This window comes from Psammomys obesus, unplaced genomic scaffold, assembly GCF_907164565.1.
Source record: "Psammomys obesus unplaced genomic scaffold, mPsaObe1.curated_primary_1811, whole genome shotgun sequence".
Classification (NCBI taxonomy): domain Eukaryota; kingdom Metazoa; phylum Chordata; class Mammalia; order Rodentia; family Muridae; genus Psammomys; species Psammomys obesus.
The window spans coordinates 6,200,366-6,214,174 of NW_026585609.1; the positions used below are offsets into that span (position 1 = coordinate 6,200,366).

Genomic DNA, 13,809 nt, shown 5'->3' on the forward strand with positions numbered 1-13,809 from the left:
GGGTGATGGTGATGAGACATTGTCTCCAAAAAAAATTCCAACCAGGAATGGCAGTACATGCCCTTAGTCCTAGCACTTGGGAAGAAGAGGCAGGGAGATCTCTGTGAGTTCAAAACCTTTGTCCACACAGAGATCAGGGCAGACAAGGCTACAGTGATACCCTGCCTAATAGACAGATAGACAGACAGATAGACAAATCAGACAATAGCTAAACCAATATATGAAAATTTACAGATTTATGTCTTAAAATCCCGCAACTCACCTCCTTGGGAGCCCAGGTGCCGGCTCCAAGTGCTATGCAGGTCTCTGGGAGGACAGGGGATGAGGAAGGCACACAGGAGTACCAAGACCATTGAGATCACCAGAGTCAGCAGGAAGACAGATGTGCGCACATAGGACACCAGGGAAGAGGTGGCCTTCTGCTCCAGACCCCCGAGGGGTTCTGAGGGGAAACCTTCTGGGGCAGCTTCTGAAAGGTGTGGCTTTGCAGCCCCAGCCACGTCTGCATCTGAGTCCGGCTCCGGCAGGTCTCCCAGGGCGCTCTTCCCGTTTTTGACCCCTCCGTTCTTCTGCTGCAAGTTAAGCACAAGATCATCTTCGCTCTCATCGCTGTCAGCCTGGGTGAGAGGGTCGTACTCCCCGAGGTCTGGGCTCTTCTTCCCTGGAAACACAGGAGGACAGAGTCAGGAAGAGCCTGGAAGGAAAGAGCCTCACCAAACTGTGGTGGCACAGAAGCAAAATCACAACAACCACACAAACAACCCCAAAAACCTAGCTTTACATCACTGAGACCTTGGTTAGACCTTAGTGGTTTTCTGAATAACTTGGGGGCGGGGGTGGGGCAGAGAGAGTCCATTGTTCTAGAATCACTATCTTTTGGGGTTAAGAAAATTGAAAAGGCCAGGGTAAAAGTAGAATACGTCATGTTAATCAAAATAAGGTAGGCCTGAACAGCCCCATGCTGTATGTTCTCCCATGGGGAAGCTAAGACAGTAACCTTGAGAGCAGAGAGCCTGGCAGCGTGGCTTTAATCTCGGTGCTTGTGAAGCTAAACAGAACTGCCATGAGTTTACAGCCTGTGCTACAAAGCAAGGTCCTGCCTCGTGGCTATGATACTATCAGGCACTGTCAGGCCTGATGACGAGAGTTCAGTCCCGGGGCCGCACAGTGAGAGGAAGAAATTCACTTCCACAAGTTGTCATCTGATCTGCACTCCCATATATATGTATATAGGTTTTTTTTAATGTAATAATAATTTTAAAAAATCCTGTCTCCAGAGTGCATCAGAGGAGACTGGGGTACTGCAGGTTAAGGTAAGCTGCTTGCCTAGCATGGACAAAGCCCTGGGTTTGACCCCAGCACCGCATACACCAGGCATGATGACGCATGCCTGTTATCACAACACTTGGGAAATACTGGAAGTATCTGAAACCCAAGGTCATCCTCAGCTTAGACTGAAGTCAGTTTGTTACATATGAGACTCTAGCTTTTTAAAAGGAGGTGGGGCTGAGATACAGGTCAGTGGCCTTGTATACAGACACAGAGCACTGGCCGCTCTTCCAGAGGACCCAGGTTTGAGTCCCAACACCTACAAGGTGGCTCGCAACTGGCTGCAGCTCCAGTTTTAGGAGATCTGTAGCCCACATCTGACCTCTGGGGCACCAGGCTGCATTTGGTACACAGACATACGAATATGCCAAACACCCATACACACAAAATAAATATTTTTTTTAAAGAGAAGCAAAGAATGGACCAGGGCTGAAAGCTGCAGTTGGATAGGAAAATAACTTTTAACATTCTGTAGCATAATCTAAAACTATGGTTGTCCCTGTGAGTCCCAGGGACTGAACTCCGGTCACCTGTGTTGGTGGCAAGCGCTCTTACCTGCAGGGGCATCTTTCCAGCCCAAATATCTGTACCACTTATAAGCTTCTGAATTTGATTGACTGTCACTAACAAAGATGGCCATGGCTCTTTGATTTTTTTTTTTATTCATTTGCTCATGTGTGTATGCATGTATTCATTTATAAATTCGAGGCGGGGACTTACTATGTAGCCCAGGCTGTCCTTGAACCTGTGGTGACTATCCTACCTCAGCCTTCCCGGTGCTGGGACTCCATGTGTGTGCACCATCACAGCCAGCTTGAGGCAGAGGCTCGTGAGAAAACTTTCCTTAGACCTAGGCTGTTCCTGCTTTAGATTTTTCTCAGAGCCATAGGCAGCTGTTCCTGGTAAACTTCTAGAACAATTCTCTTCTGTATACTGTCTCTCACAGGGTGTCTATGGTTTCCCAGATGCTTCCATGGAAACAAGTTAACAAGTTGGAGACTACATGCCAGCTAAAGATGTTTGACGAAGCCTCACTTCTTAGAACTGTCCTGTGATTTGAATATCCTTTAAGACCGTCTTTCGGTAAAGGTGTAAAAACTGCTATTCTGCGCATGCATCCTGGGATGCACAGCAGTTCCCACGAACAAGGAGGTGGCAGATGACATGGTAAGGTCATAACCATCTTAACTCCAGCCCCTACCATACCATACCATACCATACCATACCATACCATACCATACCATACCATACCATACCATACCATACTCTGCTACACTCTCCTGGCCTCCATGGGTATTGCATGTATGTGCTGAACATACACAGATAGAGGCAAAACACTCGTGTACATAAAAGAAAGTTTTTAAAAATAAAAAAGGGGCTAGAGAGATGACTCATCAGTTAAGAGCACTGGCTGTGCTTCTAGAGGATCACAGTGCAACTCTCAGCAACTACATGGTGAATCACAACTGTCTGTAATTCCAGTTCTAGAGGATCCAGTGCTCTCTTCTGGCCTCTGAGGGAACCAGGCACACATGTGGTTTACAGACATACATAGAAACCCAACAACTATACACATAAGACACCTAAATATATTATTATTATTACTGGTTTGTTTTTTTTTTTTTTCAAGACAAGGTTTCTCTGTATAGCCCTAGCTGTCCTAGAACTTGTAGACCAAACTAGCCTCAAACTCAGAGATCCACCTACCTCTGCCTATCAACTGCTGGGAGTAAAGTTTTGGTAATTAAAAAAAAAAAAAAAAATTCCTGACAACCAAGAGAACATACCAAATCTTGAAATCTCAGGGTTCATATAATCCCTGTTCCAAACTGTGTCTCCTCTCAAACATCCAGCAGTCAGTTGGCACCCAGCTGAACGTGACCAGTGTCAGGGATCCAAGGCAGGAGGATCAGGAGCTCCAGGCCAGCCTTAGCTACATAGTGAGTTTACACCAGCCTGGGCTGCAAGGGGTATTTTCTTCCCAAAAGAAAATGATTCAACTGTTCCCAACATAAAGACCAGTTTGCCTCTCTACCAGCTATGTATGTCTTTCCTTTTCTAAACTCTATAGGCCTCAGTTTCTCTATTTATAAAATATAATTATCATTCATATCTTATGACTGTTAAAAGAATTAAAACATACAAATGGCCCTTGCTGTCTGAATTATGATCATACCCAAACAATTTTGGCTTCCATTATTATTGTCTAAATCTGTCAACAGCCTTGGCTAGCCTTCTCTTCTCCAGGTTAAACTCTGCCATCTCCTTCACTCCATGACTTGAAGGGTGACCCTTCTCTGCATACAATGTGGCATGCCCATACTTTTTAAAGGAGGGTTTCTGGAATTGAACGAAATGCAAGGGTGTGGTCTGACCACAAACAGGACAGGACAGCCATTGCACTCCAGATAATTTATTGTTTCAGTAAACGTTGGTAGCTTTCTTGGCATTCTCACACACCAACCCTTCTAAAAGTTCCAAGGATTCCGAACCGACCTCTAACCGTCCTATTACCTTACCGTTGGATTTCGAGCGCCGAGTGAAAAATTTAGCAGTAGTATCTACCTCAGTCAACCCTGTCAGCCTCTGCCTCCCACGGTTCCCAAAGAGGTGTAGCTGCCAAACTGTAACCACTGGCAAAACCCAGCTAACAGAACAACTGAAGGGCAATCACTTTTGCCACGACTTATGCTATGACAGGAAGGAAGAGGCTTGGCGCCACATGCTGTAGAAATGCAGACAATTTTAGTGATTCCATAAAAAATAATTAGTAGATGTTCCTTTATAGGAATACAGACTTCTAATTAATAATGCCATAGAAGGCATTTCTGTCATAGTCCATTCCCTAAAACCAGAAGAGTGGAGGAAGACAGAAAAAGAGAAAGAAGGAGAGGAGAGGGAGGGAAGGGGAGAGGAATGAGGGAGGAAACAACACATTCCCAACACACAGTGTATGAACAACTGCTGCCAATTTTAGGAAATTCTCTCCTTGAGGAAACACAGTAAAAGTAGATCCAGGTTTCAGCACTTGAAGAGGGAGCAGAGCCCACAGACTTGATGGTGACAATGAGCCTGGGAGGAGTGCTGATGTCTTGACTGCCCACCATCCTCAGCACTGATCAAACACCAGTGTCTTAATTCATCAGACCACCATATGACCCCAGGAGGGGTCTAATCCCTACTTCATCAATGAAAGAACTGAAACACAAAGGTAATCTGCCTAAGACCACAGGACCCAGCAAGAAGCAAAGCCTGGATTCAAACCCAGGCATTCTTTCTCTCCTTGTTTCAGTATTCATGTAACCCAACCAATAATTTCCTCCGAAAAAATTAAGTCTAGGGTGACAGAAACACCTACAAGCCCTGTCTATCATAACATGACAAAAAGCAGAAGCATGAAAATAAGAAACCGGAAGCAAGCTGTCGAGTGGTTAGAAAGTAACTACAGACATTGTCAGTCCTGAAGAAGCTGATTGCTTTGACAGACAGAGGCCAGCTGGAAGCCAGAAACCAGACAATAACTCAGAGAATTCAATACAAAATATGTAAGCTGTGACAAGATAACAACAACCATGGTTGGAGAACTTAAGGCTGTCCTAGAATTGGCCTAAAACATAAACTGGGAATCTGGGGAGTGCTTGCAGGCCAGCACAAGGCCCCACATCAAGCCAGGCATGTGGTACAGGCCTGCAATCCTGGCACTTAAAAGTTGAAGCAGGAGGATCGGAAGATTTATCTGTAAAATGAGTTGCAGGCCAACTTGGGCTACATAAGATCCTGTTTCAAAAGCAAAACAAAACATCTGGGTGTGGGACGCAGAGTCAAGGGATCGCCACAAGTTCCAGGCCAGCCTAGTCTAGTGAGCTGCAGGCCAGTCCAAACTCTAAAGGGATAATATGTCTGAAAAATAAAAGCTATAACTGGGTGTGGTAACACACTCCTTTAGTTCCAGCACTTGGGAGGCAGAGGCAGGCGGATCTCTGTGAGTTCGAGGCCAGCCTGGTCTACAGAGTAAGTTCCAGGACAGCCAAGGCTACACAGAGAAACTCTGTCTCAAAAAACCTATCTAGACAGACAGAGACAGATAAAAGATGTAAGGCGTGGTAATGCAAACCTTTGGGAAGCAGAGGCAGGCAGGCATATCTCCCAGTTCGAGCTTAGCTAGGTCCACATAGTGAAATTCAGTCTCAAAAGGAGATAAAAACAAAACAAAAACAGAATAAACAAAAGGACCCAGATCCACTTTCACAACTCAAGCAACAAAGGCAAATGTGAAATTCATAGGTAAAAGATTAAAACCCAGCACAAGAGAAGCCAATGCTGCTTCAGCATTCTGAGCCCTTGTAGTCTGCTAGCCTGGGCAGAGACAGCCAGGAAGTGCATTGCTGGGAAAGGAGCTGAGCTCCAAGCCCTCCCTGAATGCTACCTTCCAACTGCCCTAGCTCTCTGCCTTGGCTAACTCTGCTCCCTGCTCAGCCAGCAACCCAAAGTAAAACACCCACCCCACCAAAATAGGAGTCTGAAGAAAGGAGCCAGCGTCAGCATTCACTCCATAAGACACTGCAGAGGTCTGCAAATACTGAAGAAAGGGTACAACAGAACACAGCAAACAAGATCAGAAAAAGAAGATTTGGGGGCAGAGGAGCAAGTAGGGATAAAGACTCGCACTGGGCCAGCATACTAAAGCCCTGGCCTCCACCTCATCGCTGCTTTGGGGAGGAGGTGGACCAAGCCCACCATAAGATGAAAGAAATAGTGAACAGCTTATTTCCCACTGGATTTCAAAAAAATCAATATCGAATTTTTTGAAATAAGGATTCATAAAAAGGCGTAATATGAAGAAGCAACCATTATTCAGTAGAAAAGATGAAAAGCCAACTATCAGAAATTAGGAGAACAATGACAAACAACAGCAAAAGAGCAAATTTAGAAAAGACATTCTTACTGGTCTGGTACCTTCAGTCTCTACACTCAGGAAAGGACGTATGACAGAACTCTGTCTCCAAAAAAGTCAACAAGCAAGCTGCAGCCGGTGGTGGTGACATTGATGTGCATGCCTCTAACAACCCAGCACTCAGGAGGCAGAGGCAGGAGGAGCTCTGTGACTTCAAGGCCAGCCTGGTCTATAGAGAAGTTCCAGGACAGCCAGGGCTACACAGAGAAACCTGTCTCAAAAAGCAAAAAAAAAAAAAAAATAATAATAATAATAATTCAACCACAAAAAAATTACAGAAACAAAAAAAATAAAATAAAATAAAAAGACACTTCTGAACCATACACAGTGGCTAACTACTGTAAACCTAGCTAGATTAAATGTGTAACAGGGCTGGCCTTGAATATCTCCAAGTTCTATTAATATCTCCCTCAGTAAACCTGTGGAACAACTTTAAGACAGAAATGCTTCCCATTTTCTGGAGGAGAAAACTGAGGTTTAAGCATTTGGGAAATTGGTCCACATAGCTAAAGAGCAAGTTCAGACCTAGGCTAGGCAGTCTGGCTTCAAAGTCTGCACTGGCGAGTCCTACCTCCCAAGGTCAAAGCTTTCTAAATAGACCAAGTGTGAAACCTCCTGCCTGTTCCCAGCTCTCAGTGGGCTCGGGGGAGGGGGGAGGAGGTTGGGTAAGCAGCTTGGTCTCTTTAGTGAGTTTCAGACAATCCAGGCTTCAAAAAGACCCTGACTCAAAATACTCAAACCAGAGCTGGAAAACTGACTCACTGGTCAAGCACACAGACCGCTCTTCCAGGAGACCTGAGGACTGTTGCCAGTATCCGGTTCAGGCATCCCACAGCTGCCTGTAACTCCAGGTTCTGATGCCCTCTTCTGGCCTCCATAAGCACTGCGCTCATGTGTGTAAACCCAAACATACATATGCACATAATTAAAAGAAAAAAGCAAACTCAAACCAAACAAAAACCCTAAGAAACTGACCCAATATATGTTTATAACTGAAGAGGAAAGAAAATGGACCCAGTACTTACAGGAGATTCAAAAGAAAGATGGAGACAGCCTGCGACAAAGCCAAACCTAAACTGCAGAATAAACAGTACCCAGAGGCCCAAGAAAACCCGGTACAGAACAATCATCACCGAACATGCTAGTAAAAGTACAGACTTCCTTCAAGGACAGTGAGGAATGGCATGCCATTCAGGCTTAGGGGGAATCAAGTGTCTAACAGTGACAGACAAAAGTCAAACTGGCCGCTGCTGTGGTGAGGCACAGAACTCGTAGGTTCAAGGACAGAGAGATGGCTCCGAGGGTGCCAAACCTGACAACCTGAGTTCAATCCCCAGGACTACACGACATAAACTGACTCTGTTCCTGTAAGTTGTCCTCTGCCACGTGTGCCATGCGTGCACACCCTTGCCCCCGCCACACGTGCAAGTGAGCTTGAGCACGCACACACACACACAGAATAAATGCATTTTTAAAACATCTTAATGGGCTAACCTCCCCCAGGTGTGCTGGCACGTGCCTGCACTCAGAGCACTGCGGAGGTGGAAGCAGGAGAAGGCGGCTAAGGTCATTCTCTGCTTCCTGCTGACTTCCGGACCAGCCTGGGCTACTTGGGCAGTGGGAGGGGGACAGCAGAACAATTCCTACAAAGTCATCGGGGGAAGAACTTACGGAATAAAGTCCAGGGCCTCTAAAATAGGAAGGCAAGCACAGCACAGCAAAGAGCTACCATTGGCTGGTGCCTTTAAAGCTCTCAGACTAGGGCTAGATCCGGACCAACCTTTTGGAGCAGGATAAATATTTGCATTTACACTAACACAGATAGCATAAAAATAAACTTTGGCTTAGTTATGACAGACTGCAAGTTTTGACTAGGCAAGTGTTTTTTTTTTCTAGCCACAGAAACAGGGAGAACAAGAAGCCCCTGACTAGCCTTAGGCCACACTCCAGCCAGTCATGAACCTGTGCTTCTCATCTAGGAACGGAGCTCTGCTCACTCTTTCTGAGTCTGCTGCTCTCAGTGAGCACCCAGGTGTGTGTGTGTGTTTGTGGTGTGTGATGTGTGGTGCCTATGTATGTGTGACGAGTGGTACATACGTGTATGGTGTGTGTGTGTGTGTGTTGTGGTGTGGTGTGTGTACAATAGGTATGCAGATATGCAAGCCCCTGCAATCGGCAGGAGCTGCCAGGTGTCCTGTTGTGTTGCTCTCCACTTCATATTCTTAGAAAAGGATCTCACTGAACCCGAGGCTAGGTCGGGGGCCAGCGAGCCCCAGCAACCCTGTCCCTACCTCTACAGCACCGGGCTGACAGGCACACGTGTGGCCGTGCCAAGCTTTTTATGGGGGTTCCGGGAATTCAGACTCAGTTCCTCGTGCTTGCACAGTAACCACTCTTACACAGTAAGAGCCATCTTCCCAGGCCCCAGGTTTTCAGTCAATGAAATGCTTGCCAAGAAGCGCCAGGGACAAGACTTAGTAGCTAAGGGCATGCAGTGTTCTTGCAGAGGACCTGCATGTAATTCCTAGCACCCACAGGATGCAGCTCACAACTTCCTGTATCTCCAGCTCTGAGGACAGGGGAGGGGTGCTACGCCTCTAGCCACCATGGGTTCCTACACACACGGGCACATGCCCTCCCCCCACATGCACCCATTATATGATTTGCTTTATTTTATGTCTGCAAAGAATACAAGAGACTGGTTTCATAACGCACTGATATAAAAGCTTTCGGAGACTGCCTTTCCCCCTAGGAGAGTGGGATGGTGACTCAACAGTGTTCCCAAATGGTGTGGAGGAAGCGTGCCTATGAGGGGAGGCCACTGTGCTGTGGCCAAGTGTCCTTAGGGGAAGACATTGAAACGTGTGCTACCCTGTGACATCCTACACCACGGCACAGACTGTAACTTACACATGCATTAGGATACGTGCCTAGACCAAAGTAAATAATCGCCAGTATGGGTTAGTTTACCTAGGGCCACAGACTCTCTGAGTCACATATCATAAAACAAAGCTCAACAATAACAGTGAGCTTTAACAGTCCCTTCAGTGTTTGACCTTCAAACATTAAATCTAAAATAAAAAACATATAACTAAGAGATAAGCTGTGTTGTCCTACGGGCTTTATGAATGTCACATTGTCCCTCTGTTACTTATTAACCTCATGCCAGGCATGGGAGCCAAACACCTTTCCATCCTGAGCTCAGTGAAAGGGTTTTAGATTATGAAAAGCATCCCCAGCAGAGCTTTGTCCCTGGGTCATTGCTAGATCAGGCCTTCGGTCACGTACCACCCCCATAAGCTACTAATGACCCAAACAATAGCTAATGTGTCAGAAGCTAATTAAATTCCAAAGGACAATTATCTCATTTACCTTCAAATAATCCTGTGAGATAAAGATGCAATGCAGTGTGTGGCATGTAGAGAATGTTCTAGAACAACACTACTATTGCAGATGAGGAAACTGAATCTTAAAGGGATAAAGCAGCTAAGCAAGTCAAGACTGCATTTAATCCAGAGACTGTCTCAGCCAGTAGCTTGCATGGCTAGTGCGTACAAGGCCCTGGATTGGATCCTCAACACAGAAGTCAAATCAAAACAGATCCAGTCAAATCCAGAGCCTATCTCCTGCTCTTAGCCACTATGCCGTTTGTTTCCCTCACACGGAAAACTAGTAAGAGGGTTACAGGACAAACAGGACCGCAGTCTCTCACAGTCCCAATTACGCAGTATCCAAAAACAGCTTTGAGAAGGCAACTCCTACCTAATACAAAAGCCACAAATTATATTTTGGGTAGTGAAGAAAACGGGCAAGGAAGAGTCCAGGAGAAAAACAAGCTAATAATAATAATAATAAAACCCACATCACATACGGTGCACATAGATACTGAATGTAGGCCTTAGTGGTGATCCTAGCTCAGCCCTTAGGACCAAACTGCCTTCCAAACACAGGAATCCATCAGCCTTTACTGTCAGCTGACCAAAAAACTATAACCCAATACACCAACGCGTATTCTGTGTGCACCACAGTCTGAGAACAAGAACACAAAAGAGCTCAGGTCAGATACTCTCACATTATTTTTTTTAAAGATTATTTTGAAGAGTATACAAGATGCTGGGCTTCATTAAATTTACAGTACTGCCTTTTAGCCATAATCATCCCATTGTTCTCTCTTGTTTCCCCCTCCCTTTGACTATTAATTTTTTCTTCAGTGCTGGGATAAAACTTGGCTCTGTGAGTGCTAAGCATCCACACCTGAGCTACACTCCCTTTCCGCAGCTTTATTCTCAGAGAGTAACAATGATCTATGCTGAAATAAAACAAGGGCCCTAAAATAAACAAAAAGAGCTAAAAATGCCTCACGTCTAATTACGCCTTCAAGAAGGTGGCATTCAAAAGTCAGGGTTACTTTCTTCAAAGTAAATGAATCCTGCTGGGAAAACATGTCTCTTTTAATTTCAGTATTATGTACTCATTCCAAGATAGATCTTATCAATGTTCTTTCCAGAGTTCTAAGCAGCCGGTGAAGGGGGGAAATAAAGACATGAAGTCTCGGGTCATCTAAGACACAAGGCCGGTTTCAAGGTAGCAAGCAGACTAGAACCTCTTGGAGAACAAGGGCCCTGCAGCCCTCCAAAGGCCTCAAGCTGACCATCAGAGATACCCTTTCCAGCACGCCAGGGAAGCAACTGCTTCCCCTCTAAAGTGACCAGCCAATAAATACTTACAACTTAACGTTTAAATTTTTAAGTGGAGCCACAATTTTTCCGAAAGCCCTACGCGATTAAAATTCGCTAACGAAAAAAATAAATACGCTTTGGTTAAAACAGCACAATTCAAACAGTCCCCTGCTGTGCGACCCCACCGCCGCCACCCTATGTGATTCAATTAGCCGTCTTCCTAATCTTTTCGGGGCTTTCCTCTTCCACACAGGAAGAAGCAGAACACCTGCCTCGGCCAGCTCGCAGCCGCGGGGCTGCTGTCAGCAAGTGGATGCTGTTCCGCCCAGGCCACTCACTTAACAGTCCTGCAGCCCCCGGCTCCCCCGCTGGTCCAGCCACCTCGTCTCGCTGCTTCAGATAGCAGCAGCGAGTCCTGGACCTCAGAGAAGGATGCTCTGGTGGCCGGCCCCCCTCCCAGACCGCCGCGACGAGCGCTCTGACCTGACAGTCACCGTCACGCTCCTCCGCCTTCGAACCGGCCCCGCGCGCCTCCAGCAGGCTCTGCCTCGGGAGTCCCCGAGAGTCCCCAAGTGTCCCCGAGCGTCCCCGGTCCCCGACCCACTCCTGGGCGCCCCTTCCCATCCCGCGGGCGCTGCGGCCCTCCCAGCTAACAGCCAGGCCCCGCCGCGCCTCCCCTCGCTCGCCCCTCTCCCCAGGCCAGGCCTCCGCGGCGTGGTCGCCGGGCTGCGGACTCCTTACCGGGGAGCTTGAGCGCCCTGGACAGCACTGTCGCCATGGCGGAGGGCCCCCGTGCGCGTGCGCGCGCCGCGTCCTGCCGGGAAGTGTAGTTCGCTGCGGGCCGCGCGTGGGTTCTGCGAGCGCGAAAGGTGTGACCTGCTGGGAGCCGGGCTGGGAGGAGGCGCCCGCTGTCGCAGGTCGCCCGGCCCCAGGCTGAATCGCTGTGGCCTCAGCAGTCGGTAAGGGAAGTCATCTCTTCCCCCAACGTGTTCTCAGAGCCTGGAACGAGGTAGCAGTTAGGGAGGCGCGGGCTGTGAAGTTCACGTAGGCTTGGAATTGACAAACTGGATTTGAAGCCCACCTGAGCTATTCACTGCCTGGGCCATCTTGGCAGGTCACTGCGCTTTAGCGTTGTTTGTCTGTCTGTCACTCAGCCTGTCTGTCTGACCTTGTTTTTGAGACAAGGGTCTCAATGGAAACTGGCTTTGAAGGTGAGGATGACCTTGAACGCCTGATCCTTCTGCTTCCCCTTCCATGCACTTTGTTTGTTTGTTTGTTTGTTTGTTTGTTTGTTAACTTATTTATCTCTGGGTTTGAGACCATAGAATGCCAGCCAGGCAGGACTGCATAGTGAGACACTGCCAAATAATGAATGAATGAATGAATGAATGAATGAATGAATGAATGAATGTTCTTTTTAAATTATTTATTTATTATTTTTGGGATCATTTAGTACAGACTGGCATAGAATTGGCTGTGTAGTTGAAACTGGCCTGGAGCTCCTAATCTTCCTGCCTTCACTGCAGAAGTGCTGGAATTACAGACAGGCGACACACCTAGCCGGCTCTCTTGAAATGTAAATGATGCTGTTGATGCTATCTCCTTCTTGCTGCAAGAATCAAATGACACCATCCTTTTACAGCACACAGCTACTGTGGCTCTTTTCTTAAGAGCAGACTGAAGTGGGCGGAGGCTCTCCTGACCTCAGTTCCTTCTGGGTATCTATTTACACTCTCCCTGCTGCTCCTGGCTCGCCAGGTCCAGCAAACAGGAGCTGACTGGTTTCTCACTCACCGGCACCAAGAGATGAGCATCGTAGTACAGAAATGCTGAAAACTTCAGCTTTAAACTGAAGCGTCTCAGTTATCTGGTCCCGTCTCCTCACCATCTGCTTGCTGAACACTGATAATCCGCTCCTGGTCCACAGAAGTTGTTCTGAGAGTCAAATGGAATGGGCAAAGCACTTAGCACTGGTGACTAGTGTTTCCTCAGTGGCCTAGTGTCTTTTCGGTTGATGTCTTGTTGTTGTTATTTGAGACAGGGTCACACTGCGTAGACCAGGCTGGTCTGGAACTCCCAGAAGTCTGTCTGCCTCTGCCTCCCAAATTCTGTGACTATAGGCGCATACCACTGCATCCGGTTTATTAGTGCTTTAATTTTTAACTTAACTAAGTAATAAAATTGTAAATTTGGGAGCTGGAGAGACGGCCCAGTGATTAAGAGCACTGGCTGCTCTTCCAGAGGCCCCAGGTTCAATTCCCAGCACCCACATGGCAGCTCACCACCATCTGTAACTCCACCAACTCCCTCTCTGGCTTCCAAGGGCACCAGACACATACATGGTACACAGATAAATATGCAGGCAAAACATGCATACACATAAAAATAAATAAATAAAACTTTTAAATAAAAGGAATGAGCCAGCAAAGCTCACAATTAATATTGATAGTGCTGATAATGATTGAATGGCTTAGTGACTTAGGTGTTAATTCTTTTCTCAGCATTTATTTATTTTGTGTATGCATGCATGAGTGAGTATAGGCATACTTTTGAAAACGTGTTCTCTCGTTCCACTGTGTGGGTGTCAGGAATTGAACTCAGGTCATCAGACCTGACCTCAAGCACCCTTATCCACATCTTCACCAGTCCCTTATGTGTTAATGCTTTCAGGGTTCTATGATAATTGAAACGCTCACTATTTGCCACCTTCTCTGGATATGCGTAAAAGCCATATTTTATATCAATGTAGGTCATCCAAGAAAAGAAACGCTACGAGTCACAACGAGCCAGCAGCTGCTTGCCTGGTATCAGATTGGCTCGTTAGAACACATTCAGAGACCTGAAGAC

The 13,809-nt window shown here is 46.7% G+C and overlaps 1 protein-coding gene across 1 annotated transcript in view; it reads right to left on the reverse strand.

Moving 5' to 3' along the window:
- Fam234b (family with sequence similarity 234 member B) overlaps nt 1-11,835 on the reverse strand; it is a 32,646-nt gene extending 20,811 nt beyond the window's left edge. Inside the window, exons 1-2 of the mRNA XM_055610734.1 lie at nt 11,704-11,835; nt 263-661 (exon numbers count right to left, since the gene is read on the reverse strand). Coding sequence (XP_055466709.1) covers nt 263-661; nt 11,704-11,740 — 436 coding nt within the window. The 5' untranslated portion in view covers nt 11,741-11,835. The remainder of the gene's footprint in view (nt 1-262; nt 662-11,703) is intronic.
- Nucleotides 11,836-13,809: the final 1,974 nt, after the last annotated feature.